This window comes from Nicotiana tabacum, chromosome 6, assembly GCF_000715075.1.
Source record: "Nicotiana tabacum cultivar K326 chromosome 6, ASM71507v2, whole genome shotgun sequence".
In the NCBI taxonomy this organism is placed as follows: Eukaryota; Viridiplantae; Streptophyta; class Magnoliopsida; order Solanales; family Solanaceae; genus Nicotiana; species Nicotiana tabacum.
In genome coordinates, this window is record NC_134085.1 from 271,279 (window position 1) to 289,076 (window position 17,798).

Consider the following 17,798-nt stretch of genomic DNA (forward strand, 5'->3'; position numbering starts at 1 on the left):
TAAGCACACGAAAACTCTTCTTCATAATATTTTTCCACTTCAGGAGGCAATTTCAACTATGTTACTTCTTCAGGAGCAAATTTAAAATACGAAATATTGAGTATATATTCTCTCGATTATATTAACTCTTCTGGAGGTGAATTGTAATGTATTCACATCAAGAGCGCGTTCATATTTACCCGACTTATTAGTATTGTCACATTCACTTCAGGGAATGGATTAATGTTATCAAAAGTTCTCATCCTTCAGGAAATGGAACATAATTATCTGAATGCGCATTAATCACATCAAATTGTGATGCCTCAACCTCTTTTAAAATATTTACTACTTCAGGAGCAAATCGAGGCGTGCATTTAATATAGAGAATATTTATGTAGCTTATCTTCAATTGTAACTATAGAAAGCCTAAATTATCACTTCTGGTGATCATAGACATATACCACTTCTGGTGGTTAACAAAATATAATTACAATGAGATATATGAAATATAACTACTTCTGGTGGTTGTATATTTCTTGCAAACTCTGCTAGAGTTTAAGTTGATCTAATAATATTATCCATATTCTTTAAAATGACATAAATAAGATATATTATAGTAAACATCAAATCATAATTTTTCTTTATGTACAACAATTACATAACCATACTATCTATTACAAATAACAAAAATTAAAATATTTACATTTCTACAGATTCATCACCGATTACATGACTTGTTTCTCTTTCTGGGAGTGCAAAGTAATCAGCTACATCCAAATGCATGAAGTCTAAATTATCTTCAGAAATAAAATTTGTTTCAGCATTTTTCTCTGTCTTCTTCAGGGAGGCTTGATAAAGCTCAACCAGGTGCTTTGGCGTACGACAAGTACGTGACCAGTGCCCTTTTCCTCCACATCTATAGCATGCATTTTCTACATTTGGCGCTTGCACCGCTTCATGCTTTTGTTCCTTCCTTTTCCACTGCTGGTGGTGAGGAGGCTTCTTTGGTGCATTATTATTACCATGATTGGGGTTTCTTCCCCGACCACGGCAATGACCACGACTAAGGCCACGACCTCTTCCACGTTTAGCTTGGTGGAAGTTCGTCTCATTCACTTCAGGGAATGGACAAGAACCAATAGGTCGACTTTCACGATTTTTCATTAATAGCCCATTATGTTGCTCTGCTATAAGAAGATGTGAGATAAGTTCAGAATACTTTTTAAATCCCATCTCTCGATATTGCTGCTGCAGGAGCATATTCGAGGCATGAAAAGTGGTGAAAGTTTTCTCTAACATATCATGATCAGTAATATTATCACCACATAATTTTAATTGGGAAATAATTCTGAACATAGCAGAATTATACTCACTGATAGATTTAAAATCTTGTAGCCTTAGATGAGTCCAATCATAACGTGCCTGTGGAAGAACGACCATCTTCAGGTGGTCATAGCTATCTTTCAAATTATTCCACAGTATGACTGGATCTTTAATAGTGAGATATTCCATTTTCAGGCCCTCATCAAGGTGATGGCGTAAGAATATCATTGCTTTGGCATAGTCTTGGTTTGATGCCTGATTTTTATCCTTGATGATGTCTGTCAGACCCATTGCATCAAGATGAATTTCAGCATCAAGCACCCAAGACATGTAGCTTTTGCCCGATATATCCAGAGCTACAAATTCAAGTTTAGAAAGATTTGACATTATTTAGGAAAAGAAAGTTCTTACCTCAGATACTTTCAAAATATTTGCTCGAGATGGTAGAGCTTCGTGCTGATAACGTGTTATAAAATAAAGACTATAAAGTAAAGACAAGTATAGAGAGAAACTGATATATTATTCGAATTCAAACTGATGTACATAATGAACTGAAATCTCTTCTATTTATAGAAGAAAGGAAGCTGCTCTGTAAGCTGCTACTACAAGCTGCAGTGTAAGCTGCTACTACAAGCTGCAGTGTAAGCTGCTACTACAAGCTGCTGTGTAAGCTGCTACTATAAGCTGCTACAAGCTGCTGTGTAAGCTGCTGCTGTACCAGATATGGATAATCTTCTACTGAGAGCAATATTTATCCATAACGGAGTACTGAATGAATAAGCTTATTATATCCGGTATGGATAATCTTCTACCGGGGGTAATGTTTATCCATAACCGGGTACTGAAAAGATAAGCTCATTATACCCGGTATGGATAATCTTCTACCGGGGATAATGTTTATCCATAACTGGGTACCGAAGTGATAAGCTTCTTCAGGAAGCTTATTTCCAATATAGTACTAAATAGATAAACATATTTACGGTAGAGTCCCATATGGATAAGTTTCTTCAGGAAGCTTATTTACAACGGAGTACTAAATGAACATCCATAATATAATATATTTATAACATTTCATGTATTTTTGTAGAGTATAACTTTTTTTTTTAAAAAAAGGTGGGGGTTGTCAATGTCCTTCTCACCACGGGCACTCATAGGGGCAGAACTGACATCCAATTCGCGGTCAGCTTTAAATTATTCACTTTCACATCTCTCGTTCTCTTCCTTTTTGCCCATCTAACATTAATTATATTTTTCCTCTTAAATAAATATTCCAGAAATTTAAAAAAATAAAATCACTTCGCACTCAAAAAGAGAGAGAGAGAACCAAATTCGCAGATCTCATCAAAAAGGAAAACGAAGAGAGATCTTTTACAGCTCTGTAAGATTGTCAGTCGGTTTTTTTCTGTGAAGATCGTTATTTTTTTTCTTCAAAATTCTCTTCTTTTTTTAATTTCTCATTTTCAGCAAAATTTGATGGAAAAATTGGGTATTTTATTTAGTTTTGAGGTGGGGGTTTTGTTGTATGGAAGTTTTAGAATGAAGTTTTGGTTTTGATTTATAAGAATTGGTGTGTGATTTTTACACATGAAACTAGGGTTATATTCTTGATAAGGTAAAAGTGTTGACTAGAATGATTTGGAGCTAACTTTTTTCTTCAAAAAATATTTCTTTTACCTGAATTTGATGGAAATTTCTGGTGATTTTGTTGAGTTTTATGGAAGGTGAAAAATGTTTAGTCTTGGAGCTGAAATGATGTCTTTTATGTAAAGGGTGTGTTTCCCAGCTAGTGAAATGATTTTTTTTTTAATTCAGAGCATTTTAGCTTGTTGTTGAATTTCTTGGGGTTAAATTGCTTATAAGTTTTTGAATTTAAAGAAATAGTTTAAAAGATGGAGAAATTTAGCTGTTTTAGGAAAATTTTAATTTTAGTTTACTGAATTATGAGTTTTCCTTTTTAATAAATGGTTTAGTAATGTTTCTTTAATGATGAGCTAATAATTATTGATAGATTGTTGAAGCTAATTTTTGGGCTGTTTAAGGCTTTGAGATGCTTGGTGGTAAAATTGTTATTTCTCCTTGACATTTTTCATACATCAGAGAAAGAAAATTTTAGGTCAAAACAGTGTACTTAAAGTAAACAAAGGAAGTTTATAACTAGGTGGTTTTGTACCCCTTGAGTATAAACATGTAGCTGGGTTGTTGGTTCTGTCCTTTGAATTTTTGGCTCAGTCGGCAAGAATGTCATCTAATAGCGGACGGAATCGCCATCTAGGTTTTTATGGATATTATGTTCGAGTACAAAATACGTAGTAGCCAAGCATAAGTTGTATTTGCATCTGCACCCTTCAAGCCTCTTTCTGTTTTTCTTTTCCAACCTTAATCGATCATATTTTTTACGGTGAACATCTGCCGCTTTGGTAACATGTAGTTCCTGTAGTGTGAGGAATTTTTTTGAGAAACTATGATCATTTGTCCACTCAGATAGATGCTGTTTCATGATTGTGTTTCAGATTAAAGATGCAGAAAAGTTGAATTGTGTATTATTAACTTATATATTTTCCATTTTTTCAATGCTATGCAGGTCAAATTGAAAGTGTACGTAAATGTTACCCATGCATTACTATTCAGATGGTAATGGTTTTGCTCTTGTGAGCTATCAACTTGTCTGAAGCATAGTGTTAATAAATATTAACCTGTACACTAAGTTTATTTACTTCCAAACGTGTTCACCTTTTAGAGTTTCTTATCCTTTCTTCTTGAGATTATGTTTTTAGTTTTCAGTGGAGCAATCGTTTTGAGAGTGATACACCCCATGCATCTTGAGAAAACTATTGTAACACTGATAATGTTTTAGATGTAAGTGTGTTGTTATTTTCATTGAGGGGAGAGGAAGTTATCCCTCTTGACATATTTTCTCTCTCATTCACATTCATTTATCCTCCCATTTTCGTTTGCTTTCTCTCATGTTGTGACGTGCATGGACTAGAGTTTCTTTAGTCCTCAATTTTAGCTATTCTTTTGCTTTAGGAAACCCAAATCCATTGGTTCCCATAGAAACTCACTCCACCTATGATTTGTTCTATGAGAAACTTGGTAAACCCTGCATACCCTTGTTTTGCATGCTGAATAACCCAGCTTTCTCTGTCAATTGTGTTTTGACTTGGTAATAAATCATTTTCCTAAATTTCAGACAACAGAAGCTGGTTCTTTATTCACTTTGATATGCAATCACTACTGTAGTTTGGGAATATGCACTTCCATTTCATGCATATCTCCATAATACTCGCTATCACTTCTCTATAAGATTTGGGAACACGGTATTTTTCCATCTGTTCCCAAAAGAGTAAGTTAAAAATGAATGTGGAAACTTGTGTTTTTCCTTTTCCTTTGGATCAGCTGTTGCTTGTCGTTAAAGGGATGGGAAGATAACGATCAATATTATACATCCTAATTTTCCTGATAGATTAGAAGAGGTCATTTTGCATATATACAGCTTTTAAGTAGCTAGAGTGTTTGAGATTTCAGTGTCATCATAGCATGAAGATTCCCTTCATGGTTGATACAACTAAGGCTTCTGCTGAAGGTGTAGACTTTTTTGTTTTATCTTCCTGTAAAATGGGTAAGCAATAAAGATATGATAATTTAGGGCTGATCAATGAAGATCCCTTACTTTCTTGAATGGAGGAAAAGTTATTACATGATAAACCTTTGATGCGATTGGATAATGGATCTCACCTATCTAAAAAAAAAAAAAAACTTCAATCTAAAGTAAACTCACATACCTCTAGATTTAAATGAGAATACTTAATCTTATTTTTGGAAATTAAATGCATTTTTTTCCATTGAAGTTAAAATGTGGGTACTCGTTAATAAAAAAATTGTGGTTTGTTAGATTGTGGTTAGCACTATAAGTACATCACTTGTGCCTTACCAGTTATCTTTTCATCGATGCTCGAACTCTGCTGAATTTTCAAGTCAGCTCGGAGCTATGTTTTTCTGTATAATACACGACATGAAAATTTTGCTGCTTCTAAATACCTGCCTATGGTATTTAACAATATGTACAGTTAACCTGGTAGTTCTACTAGATTGTACATTTTTAGAGAGAACAGACTGATTAGATACCGCTCCTCAGTGACTAACATCCATTCAGTGTTAATGAATGTTAACTGGAGAATTAGTTGATGAAAGAATTATTATAACTGTTCAAGTGTATGTTTATCTTTCTGATTCATTCTCTATTCATATGTTATGGGTTTTTTGTTTTTCCCTTATCATAAAGTGTGTTTTTTTTCTTTTGATTCTAGTGTGCATATCTGGCTAAAGGCGTCCCAGTTCAAGCTTAGTTCATAAAAGCGTTACAGTGCGTATAGTCAGATATTAGGCTGGTGGCAACACAATGGAGCCAATAAATCCTAGTCTTGCTGGAAAGCAACGATTGCGTTGGACCCATGAGCTTCATGAACGTTTCGTTGATGCCGTCGCACAACTTGGTGGCCCGGACCGTAAGTTCTCGAGTTTAGTGTAATTGTGCTCCTATCTTCCCTCCCAACCCCCCTTTGCACTCTAGAAAGGGGGAAAAAATCTATAAGAGAAAAGATTCCTCATTGACTTGCTAGGGAGGCAACCTTCCCGCTGTGCTTTGGACAATATAGTACTGCAGATATATGGATCATAAATAGTTTGATCTTTTCCTATAATTATCTGTGTGTCTTAGTCTCTTAGACCTTGCCATTGATCAGTTGCTACGCTCTCTAGATGCAACGCCTAGAAAATCTCTAACAATAATTAATCACTAGGGGAGGTTGTGATCCTGTATTTCTACATTTGGGCTTTGGTTATTTAATGTTTCTGACATTATTTCCTTTTCTGATTCAGGTGCTACTCCTAAAGGTGTTCTTCGAGTCATGGGTGTGCAAGGGCTAACTATTTACCATGTAAAAAGCCATTTACAGGTATACATGCAGCAGCAAAATATTCTGAAACGTCTTCTGACTAGTTATTTTCTTAAAAAGGAATTTCATTGTAGTGACTAAATTGCATTCATTTGCCTGTTCATTCAGAAATATCGACTTGCTAAATACCTTCCAGATTCCTCATCTGATGGTAGGTTCCTTTAGAATTCAAAATGTTGACGATGTTTATTTCTTAAAGCTTTAAAGAGACTTTATTCATTTGAAATGTGGTGATTTTATGCTTCTCCAGTAAAACACTTTCTGATACCTTTTTTGCTCGCAACTGTGATTGCAAGGGAAAAATTCTGACAAGAAAGAATCAGGGGATATGCTTTGCAGTTTGGATGGTTCATCGTGAGTAGATTTCCCTGTTTGCTTGTCTATCTGTTTATGAAGACACAAGCATTGAATCTTCCATAATTTACACTAATTTGCTGTATATACCTACTAATGCCTTGCATTCTCCATTCTGATCATCTTTCTTCTTTAGCTGAAATATTTATAATTTGACACGAGGGAATTATTGCTCTTTTCTAGCGCCGGTGTGCAGATAAATGAGGCTCTAAAACTGCAGATGGAGGTGCAAAAGCGACTACATGAGCAACTGGAGGTATGTTCTCCTGGTGCTTCTTGAACAATTCTTTTGAGAAAGAATAACAATTTGTGTATATATATAATATATATATATATATAGCGCAAAAGCAGTGGATAGATGCCATATTTACAGTACAAAAAACCTTTATCCTCATTCTTCTTATGAGGATTCTGGAGCTTCTTGAATCTTTTTGGTTAGTTAAAGCATGAGAAGGGATAGAAAGTGAAAAAACATTGTTTGATTAGCAAGGAAGTTATTTTGTTCGACAGTTATAGTCTTTCAACAATTACCAAAGTTTCAAGGAGATGTTAGCTACCTTCTTTTTCTCTATTTTTGGTCATCCTATTTTTAACTTCTACTTTAATCTAAAACTTGCCGGCTTTTTCCTATTAAATTATCCATTTTCCCAAGTCCAGCGTGCCAATATTTTGTTTGTGGCCTTCCAATTACATATTTTCAAACATTTCCCTTGAAATCTATCTGTATTCGGTTTCTTTCATCAAAAGCAGTGATATATTGAGCATGCTTTATGAAATGAACTGATATTTGTATACAGATAACTTAATTCATTTTCACTCCATCTCATATATCAGTTTGATAAGCAGGAAGTTATGGGACTTGGATTTTATTCCTGCAAAAAGTTTAGGAATTTTGAAAGTTACTTGTCACCACCTACTACTACTTAGTTTTCTAATTTTACAGGTTCAAAGACAACTACAGCTTAGAATTGAAGCACAAGGAAAGTACTTGAAGAAGATAATCGAAGAACAACAACGGCTAAGTGGAGTCCTCTCGGAAGTTCCTGTTTCTGGGGTCACTCCACCAGCAGCTGAAAATGGTCCGGAATCCGATAACCGGACTGATCCAGGGACTCCTGCACCAACATCCGAGTCTCCTCTCGTTGATAAGCCCGTACAAGAACATGCTCCTACCAAGAGCCTATCTATCGATCAATCATTCTCCTCCTCGCAACATGAGCCTCTTACTCCAGATTCTGGTTGCCGCGAGACTTCTCCAATAAACAGCCCGGAAGGTGAAAGATCATCAAAGAAACAAAGAGTATGCGCATTTACTAAAGCAGATACGCTACTTCCCCACCAGATTTTGGAATCAAGCTTGAGCTCACAATACCAGCAATCAAATCCAGTAGTTTTCCTGGCGAGCGATCAGTTCAATCTTTCATCAGGATTGACTCTTGGCAATGAAGGTTCAAAAATTTCTGGAAGTAACATGTAAGTTACGTCATATTTGCATGATGCATGTGCAATAGAACTTCAATTCAACTACTATGTGTAGTCTGAAAATGTCTGTTCTCATTAGGTCACAGATGCTACTTTGCTTACTGAATGTATTAGATTAAATATACCTTTTATTCTCAAGAATTACTTTACAACTCTTGCTTTATAGTCACTCTTAACAAAGTTCTGAATTCTTGCCTGCTTCACTTGCATTACTTCAGTCTTGCCTACAAAGTTCTGAATGTACTTGGTTAAGTATACCTTTTGATTCACGAACTAGACACTAAATAATACTATGAACTACAATAGTTAAGATTCAAATACACGAGAGCTGATTGAAAACAGATTGCGAACCCCTCAGTCTTTTAAAAATTAAAATATGATACATCTATAGGTCACGGGTTTTCTCGTTGTGTCGTGTTTGAGTCCTAAAAGCAGCCGCTAATGCTTACATTATGGTAGATTGTCTACATCACATCCCTTGAGGTATTGTCCTCCCGACCTTGCGTAAATGTAGGATGCCTTGTGCAACGGGTTGTCCTTTATACACCTATATATAAGTGTCATCAACTATATATTAGCAAATTCCATTTGTAATAACTATCTAAAAACCGCATAGCTAGAAACATATGCACAAGAATTAGTTGTCAACATTAATCAACTTTATATTTCAAATCAAAAGAATAGCAACAGCAGCAAGATCCCTAAATCCGTTTAGGAAAGTATTATCGGAAGGGTTTTTTCTTGCTTACTTCCTACTAGACTAGAAGTCGGTTTTTTTCTTTGCTCTCAGCTCAAGACGACGACGACAACAACAACATCCCAGTATAATCTCACAAGTAAGGTCTGTTCCCACATGCTCTCAGCCCAAGCAACACTTTAAATTTGGAAATTCACAATTTTTGATTATCTCATTAACGATAATGTAGAAAGTTTAAAGTTAAATTTTTTTCTAAATAACAAAGTGTGATATCTTTTTCTAAAGTCCATAACTCAAACTTTCACTCAACTATCCGAAATTACTTACTAAAGTCATCTGTCTTTCGCTTGTAACAAAAAAGTCATTAACTATTTTAGTTGCCAAATATTTATTTTACTCTCTAAATTATTAACTTTTTTTAACTTATTAATATTATAATTTATAATTTTTTCTCTTTTTTATTTATATTATGGACTTACCTATAGACAATTAAATTCTGTTTATAAAGTAAAAATAGTATTTAAGCATATATAATGTTGGAATAATGAAATATTGAGCATAGTAAAAAATTTAATTAGAACAATTTGTTCGTAATAATAATTTTGATATTAACAACAAATACTCAAAAAAAAGGTTTACACAATTAAGAATGAAAGAAAATAAAAGTTTTTAAAATATATATTTCATGCACATAAATATAAAAATTAATTATTTAAATAGAGATATATTTTATAATATACATCATATATTCTTTGAAAATTATGCTCAATTATTTTATTATTATGATATTATATATTCTAGAAAACTAATTTTTTTATTGTATAAATAAAATTTATTTGTTGTATAGGTAAGTCTATAATGTATTAAAAAGGAAAAATAAAAGAAATTATAATATTATAAGTATAAAAAGAAGAAGATAAAAGTTGATAATTTAGAGGGTAAGATAGATATTTGACTATCAAAAGTTTAAAATTTTTTGTTGAGTGACCTTCTCAATGTTATAGGTATAGTTAAGTGACTTTTCTGTTACAAACAAAAGAACGATGACTTTACTAGATAGTTTTGGATAGTTGAGTAATCATTTAAGTGATGGACTTTTTTTTCTGATAATATCCCAAGTGACAATTTTTAACTTCACATTACCTTTTTTATTTTGCTTGCGATCTATAAATACAAATTTCTGTATTTCCAGTTTCTCATATATTTTCTAGTTGTCTTAAATGAGATAGGATGAATGAAAATAAACAACGTCATCAAGATTCATTTATACTCCTATTTTTTAAAATCTTTCTTTTGTTCAGTCACATATCAACAAGCAATGCTCTTAAATGATGAGCTAGAATAAATTAAAGTTAAAAAAAAAAAGTTTTGAAGGTTAACATTACTCAGTTTTGAAGGTTAACATTACTCCTATTAGTATCTATGTCTTTGTTAGAATTTTCTCGGATTTTATTATCATATTTGAACTTTTCTTGTTACTTGGAGGAATGGTGAAATATATCATAATTGATTAATTTACTTTCTCTAAAAGAGAATATATATCTGTTTCATATTTGAGAGTGGAGGAAAATGTTCTGGACAGGAATCTTTCCTTCACACAACAATATAGTATCATTCACAATGTGGTCATTAATGAGTCTTGGTTAGCGGGAGTTTATTCTCTCAATAAGTTAGAATATTTTTTAATTTTTTCATGTATAGGTCAATTGACGTGAGCATAATATTATGCCTCTATTAGTATACTTTTTTTATCGTTTAATTTATCGTGTTAAAGGTTTGCTTTGTTACTTATCAAAAAAAATATTGGCTTTGTTAACTTTCGCGTTGTACCTTGTCATTTCCATCACCACAGTCATAATATGAAAATTTTAATTTTTCATGTTATAGTGATGTTTACTAATTTAATGTAACAAATGAGAGATCAAAAAAATATAATTTTAATTCTATATAACTATTTAACTAAAAATTGTTATGGTAAATTTATTAGTGTAACCGATCTGGTCCACCACATAACATTTGTATAATCCATTTGAATGTTATTTAGTTATTTGGTCTAGCATTGAGATAAAGATTTATTTTTTTCTGTAAATTAAAATTATCTTATACACTATTTAGAAACTTCAGTTAAGCTCTAATACTAGTACTTTTTTAACTGAAAATTGGTAAGAAAAAGTTGAAAGAGAATTGCCGTCACAAAATAAAAATATTTAACCAGGTAATGTAATTTAAATAGGTGAAAACGGAACGAGGGAACACTATTTCTTTCCTCTTTCACAACCATTTTTCACTCCTTATTTGTCTGAATCATTCAAAATCTTATACAAAATTATATCAAGTTTCGTAGCTAGTTTGCGCTCGAACTTTTCAAACTTAGTGAACTTAAACATTTTAATAACTAAAGGAAGGTTGATTTAAAATTTCATATGGATATAATCCTTTACCAATTCTCTACTTATTATTATTATAACAAGCTACTATCACCGGCAGCCACCTCTACAAAGGGACGAAGCTACACTTTGGTAAAGTTGGTTAATTGGCTACACTTTGTCGAAAAATTATATTGCGTATATAGATAAAATATCAGATTATTTTAAAGGGTACATAACACATATCGAACACTCTTTGTCGAAATTTTCTTTTTCAAATTTGAAGGAAATTTCTGGCTTTGTCACTGCCTCTATAGGCTGACACCACCACTAATGACTTTTGCACCCTATCTCCTTTCTCCATCTTTAATTTTTTTTAGATTTGTTTACCTCGAAAATACGAGTAATAATTAAACTTGATTTGTGGTTTTAAAGATATGTGATTTAGTTCAATATCAATTAATAATCAAGAAATGTGAAGTAGAAATGAAAGATAGAAGTGAATCAAACTGGTGTTACTCAACAACAGTGACCTCGAGGTGGTGTTAGAACAGTAAGAACAATTAAGTAAGAACAATAGAGCTAAGGACAATGTTGATGAACAATAGGCAAAAAGGTAGAGAGTATATTCTTTGCTCATTGATTAGATGAATTTACAAATGATTGGGGTCCCCTTTATATAGCAGGGGAACTCTAAATAAGGAATATTTCTATTTACAGTAAGGAATATTCTTGGTACAACTGACTAACCGCCTAGTACGGAATCATACAATCCTATTCCGGGATTTGTGCCATGATCTGGGGGACGTGGCAGGAATTTAGCTCGTTCTGGTACAAATCCATAACGTTACTATTTCGGGGTCGAGCACACTCGACCTCGGTATGCATCGTGCTCCGCCTTCGAACTTGGGTCTGGTCCCTTGAGTTCGAACTTGATCTTGCCCGGACCCAGACTTAGGACGGGCCTCGAGCCTATTAGTCAGAAGCATACGATTTTGATCGTATACAGATAGTCCCTGCGTTCTTAGAATAAGATGATCAAAAACGATTTGATCCTCTTTTTCCTGAAGTCTTTAGTGATGACGTCATTTCTGTGATGCAGGCATTCGAAGTGACCGAAACATCACGTCGACCCACTTCCCCAAAACATTGAATGCACGCCAGTATTGGTCGGCCACTAGTACCGCCGAACTATCGCTGCCCTTCTATAAATATGAGGCGATTCCTTTGAGTAAAGAGCTTTACTCTTTATTTACATCTTTCCCTTCTTCATCTCTTTCTCTAATCACCTGTTTCCACCGTATCTTTAAGTGCCAAAAAATGCCAAGCTTTGGTAAGAAACACCACATTCCCGTGCAACAAGTATTCCTTAGCTTAAAATCATGGCTAACACTTCAAAAACGATCCCCAAAAAGGATAAAGTGTCCTCTTCTTCTACCTCCCGGACGGCAAAACCGGTGGCGCCGCCAACCCTTGAGGAAATCACCACAGACCCTTGTATAATTAAGAAGGACTTTAGTATTGAAAATCCCCCCGACGTCCCAGGACGACGAGAGCATGCATCTCGATATCTTAGCTTGATATCGGAGACACACCTTAAGGATGTGAAGAAGGACTGTGGCTGGGGAGATGAGGTCGTGGTTCAGATCTCGAGCCCCGAGGAAAGCATTACTACCCACGTGGAGGGGTTTTTAAGTGTTTACACTTACCCCTTCACACTGGGTCCCCTTGATCCAGTGGTAGTTAACTTCTGCAAAACGTACGAAATCACCCTCGGCCAAATTCACCACTCTTTTTGGCGTATCGTGATCATGCTGCACTATTTTTCCGAAAAGGCCGAGGGATTGGAATTCACCCTCAACCACCTGATTCGATTGTACCGGCCCCAGCTGTTTCGAGGTCTTGTCAAGTTGAAACGTCGCACGAAGAAAGCCTTCTTTACCAGAAGCGACGAAGCCAAGGATCGAGGCTGGATGAGCCGGTTCGTCAGAGTAAGGACTTCGGATGTCATTCCCCGGGACAAATGTCGTTCCCAGAGAGATGGAACTACAATCGTAAGTGGAGTCCTTCTTCCTAATATCTATATATACTCAACTTCCACATCCCATAATAATATTTTTATCTTTTCTGCAGTTGTTGCTTGGACACCTCTCGCTGTCCCCGATCTCGAGGACTGGGTCCGAAAGTTGGCTGCGACCTCCTCATATGATGAGCGCAAATGGCACGAATTATCGAAGGGCTAGTAGGAGGCCAAGAATCATGGTAAGTGCTTTTCCCAAGTTTCAAATACTTTTTATATGTTGGTGGCATCAACTTATTCACGTTTACTAGTGCATGCCTTGGAGATGTATCCAAGATGAGGCCAGCCCCGCCCGAGGAAAGGAACAAGTCTTCAATCCTGAAGTCTGAGAAGGACAACAAAAGAAAAAGGGTTTCGAAACCCGAAGACCCTCAAGACAAGAAAACCCCAGCTCGAATGCTGCGGAAAAGATTTGCTCAAGCGGGCGTAGATTCAGCCCATGATTCCCCGGATGATGAAGAAAATGATGGTGAAGATTCAGCGTTGGTGCCTCAAACCAGGAAACTAATCGAGGCCGCCAAGCCCTCCGAACTGGAAACCTCATCTCGTGGTGAAGGAACCCCAAAGAGAGATGCGGGCAAGGCCCCCGTGTCCCCGGAGGTTGAGATCGTTCCTCTGCCTTCAACAAATGTACTGGAGGGGGAAAATGCGGAGACTCCCGAAGCCAATGAGAACACCCCGAGTGAGGAGCTCGGGGCCGCGACAACAGGTCATTTCCTTTCTTTGCCAACTTATTTCGAGGGGGCAATCGAAGAAGCTAACACTCTGCGTATGCCCGATCCGAGCAAGGTCCTCGAGTAAGATCCCTTTCAGGGTTGCTTTGTTGGGGTCGAGGATGCCACTGACCTTAATGATGCACCCACCATCTTCTAAGAGGCTCAACATCTCCTTTCTAGGGAAAATACTTACTTTCATCCTTGTAATTTTCTCTTTCTTTCTTTTCTTTTGACTGATATATCTTCACTTTACGTATAGGCCATCGTAAAGTTCAGGGCTGAGTTGAGCCAATGTGAGGCCTAGTTCAAGAAAGTTTCGGGCAAAGAGAAGGCCCTGAGGCTCCTCTGTAGCAAAAAGGAAGAGGAGCTTAAGGATCTCCGGGCCTAATTGGCCAAAGCTCGAAAAAATGAGTCCGATCTAGATGAGCAGGTAACTGTGATTTTAATAGAGTATGACCATGTTACACCCCACATTTTCATACGTGAAAGTACGTCATAAGTAAATTGATGAAAGTATGACAATAACATATTACATTCCGCATTTTTGTATGTTAAAGCTTCGTCATAAGTGAATCAATGTAAGCTCGGGAATGAGATTTATTTTGGGATTATAAGTATTATGCTATTTCAAACAAGGGATGAGTAAATTCGTGAAGGTGAAAAGGTAAGCAAATCGAAGAAAGTGAATTTTGTCGAAGTTTGACATTTTGGGATAAAATACGACACGCGATATAATACCCGCTATTTATGGACTAGTGCCATACAAGGTACCACATGACCATGATGGTATAGTGTATAAAGTGTGTTCTAATGAGTAGTATTTTAAGTAATTTGAGATAATTCTTAATTATGTGGGTAATTAGTTAATTATTGGGCAATGAGATATTACCTAATTAATTAAAGAATTATTGGATAAAGATTGAAATAACCCCAACGTGGCAGCACCATTATCCTATTTGAGTGAGTCATTAGCTACGGCTTAAATGTCATATTTTGAGCATTTAGGAGGCTTAATCATCACCTTAGTGGGGCCCAAAACCACTAAGGTATAAGACTTTAGTTCCTTAAGAGATAGATTCAAAAATTCATTAAGGTAATATCATAGTGTTGCTAAAAGCATTCTACTCCATATAATTTATACGGATGGAACCTTCATATGATATCTATTTCTTCGATCCTGTGCAAAAAAAACATTCTTCATACAAAATTATAATGTGTAATAGCAACGAGATTTTGCGATTCTAAGGGAGTATGGTACAATCCTTCCCAAGAATATCATATGGATTTTCTCCTACTCCGATCCATCGTAAAGTGTTGTTGCGATTGACGTGTGTTAGAAGGATTGTCAAGAGAATTGGCTCAAGTATTTTAAGGCTATCCCTTTTTTCTTTTGGCATGATCTATACGACACAAACGAAACAAGAAAATACACAACTTACATAAATGACTCTATTCATAGAACTATTAGAGGTGCCTATATTCTTGAATTCCCATGTTTCCTATTATTTTATCATCTGTTCCTGGCTCTCAGAAAAATACGTCAGTTGAAAAAGTTTACTTCATGATATTAATCAGAGGCATAATGATCTTATGACACTCCGAAAGATTTAATTGACGTACTTCTCATGCATTGCTCATGTACATTGATCCATGACCAGATGGAGTTATATACGCGTGTATGTATATATATATATATATATATATATATATGTATATGGGATAAGGGAAAAGGTTACGGCGTTATATATGCATCACCACCTGATCAGCTGGTATACGTTGATGATTTTGCCCACAGTGGTCGAGATGATATGATGGGATGCCCTCAGAGGCTTGATGATGTTATGAACACATGTACCTATGCACGATCTGGACATTTGGGGTCGCAACAGCATGACACTATAAGTATATCATGATTTACAGAGTTATCCAGGCTGACAGGTTGAGTCATTTACTCTATATTTCTTCCATGTCTTTTGTGTACTTATTTATGTGCCTTACATACTCGGTACATTATTCATAATGACGTCCCTATTGCCTGTGAACGTTGTGTTTCATACCCGTTGGTCCCGATAGACAGGTCAAGAGTCCTCCAAGTAGGCTATCAGCTCAGCAGAAGATGTTGGTATGCTCCATTTACTCCGGAGTTGCTGGTTTGGTCAGTATTATTTAGACACGTATTGTTTGGTATAGCGGGGCCATGTCCCGACCTTTATGATAAGTATGTACTCTTAGAGGCTTGTAGACAGATGTCATGTATTCAGATGCTTTTATGGCCTTGTCGGCCTATGTTTTGAGTTTACAAATTATCATGTTGGCCTTATAGGCCCGTTTGTCACATGTATAAGTTTTTATAGCAGGATGGGTTGTCCTATATTGAGATCCCCTATGTTTATTCTGGTTAACCTATGACAGCCTGTTTGGCCTATCTGCCAATGAAAGTACAAAAAAAAATATGTTATGTTGGTACTCGGTTAAATAAGGTACCGGGTGCTCGTGTGACCCGTAGGTTTGGGCCGTGACAAAAGTGGTATCAAAGCAGATCTTGATGGGTTTTCAATGTCTTTGCCTTATGCTTTTTATGTTTTGATGATCTAACAAACTTATTGTTAAGAACCAGATAGAGAACCTGACTCACTTGGTACGCATCTCAAATGAACAAAGTCCAGTCTGATCTCCAGCAAATGAACTACTATAAAGAGGAACACAACAGGGACCTGATCCCTTGGTGTTCTCTGATAGAAGTACAAGTCAACAACAGCTGGAACACAAATGCAGAAAGTGAATGTATGTAGAAAGTGACTGTCTGCAACTGTATACGCAACAGTGTAGCAGATAGTGCGTCAGTCACTTCTTATTGAGAAGAAGTATGTATCAAGAATTGACATCACCATTGTGATATCTTTTGTAGTATAACAACCTGGTGCAAGGCATAAGATATTTACTTGAGCATTTTTAGTGATATTCTTTCAAGTGTTAGAAACACCTCTCTCAAGAACAAAGCTGCTGCAATCTCAAGGACCAGATCCAAAGATTGAAGATATCTTAAGTCCTTAGGTTTGTTGAGTCTTTGTTATTTGTTCTTCACTGTAACTCCTATCTTGCTTTATTAGAAGCTTTGTTTTAGGAAACTCAAAATCATAAACCATCTGAGTTTGTGTTGTGACTAGAGTTAGTCATAGGTTAAAGTCTTTGTAACTAGTGAGTGACAAAGTGGCTTGTAATAAGTGTATTACAAGTTAGAGTGATTGAAGTCTTTGTAACTAGTGAGTGACAAAGTGGCTTATGATAAGTATATTACAAGTTAGAGTGATTGAAGTCTTTGTAATAGAGTCATTACAAAGTGGCTTGTAATAGTGTAGTTACAAGTTAGTGAAGTTGAAATCCTACCAGTGTAGCTTGTGGTTTTTGTCTTCTTGAGTTGGGATTTTTCCACGTAAAAATCATGTGTCTTATTTACATACCGGTTCAGTAGTTAGCACTATGAAAACTAATATAGGACCAGATCTCTATACAGTTTGGTTCATTAGTATTTTTAGTGGAAACTCATAGAGGACCAGGTACTCTATAGCATGGTGGATCCATATAAACTAACAATTGATATCAGAGCAGGTTCTTTCTAAAAGGTTAACACCTAGAAAGGATCTTAATGACTGCTCCACCTAACTTTGAGAAAGGACAATGAACCTACATACCTCCTAGATTCAATGGTCAGTAATACGGCTGGTGGAAGACTCGTATGCATGATTTTATAATGGCCGAAGATTCAGAACTATGGGACATCATTTGTGATGGTCCACATGTTCCTATGAAGAAGCTTGTAGAAACTGGACAAATAGTGCCGAAAGA

General features: G+C 35.7%; 1 protein-coding gene across 3 annotated transcripts; it reads left to right on the forward strand.

The window, feature by feature from the left end:
* Positions 1-2,483: 2,483 nt before the first annotated feature.
* On the forward strand, positions 2,484-8,256 carry LOC107780511 (myb family transcription factor PHL7). Of its 3 annotated transcripts, none has more exons than XM_016601062.2 (8): positions 2,484-2,680; positions 3,884-3,933; positions 5,610-5,807; positions 6,181-6,257; positions 6,366-6,408; positions 6,554-6,611; positions 6,795-6,867; positions 7,555-8,256. In XM_016601062.2, the coding sequence occupies exons 3-8, from the start codon at positions 5,702-5,704 to the stop codon at positions 8,086-8,088; spliced, it is 891 nt and encodes a 296-aa protein (XP_016456548.1). In that variant the 5' UTR covers positions 2,484-2,680; positions 3,884-3,933; positions 5,610-5,701; the 3' UTR covers positions 8,089-8,256. The 3 variants fall into 3 exon arrangements, with proteins under 3 accessions (XP_016456548.1, XP_075110579.1, XP_016456549.1); XM_016601063.2 differs by having other exon boundaries at positions 2,528-2,688; XM_075254478.1 differs by lacking the exon at positions 3,884-3,933 and having other exon boundaries at positions 2,526-2,680.
* The last annotated feature ends 9,542 nt before the right edge of the window (positions 8,257-17,798 follow it).

Bases quoted from the DNA above. Each gene is read 5' to 3' on its own strand.
- LOC107780511 (XM_016601062.2), top strand. From the start codon at position 5,702: ATGGAGCCAATAAATCCTAGTCTTGCTGGAAAGCAACGATTGCGTTGG. The intron at 5,808-6,180 runs GTAAGTTCTCGA...TTTCTGATTCAG, and splicing joins ACAACTTGGTGGCCCGGACC to GTGCTACTCCTAAAGGTGTT. The intron at 6,409-6,553 runs GTAGGTTCCTTT...TGTGATTGCAAG, and splicing joins TCCAGATTCCTCATCTGATG to GGAAAAATTCTGACAAGAAA.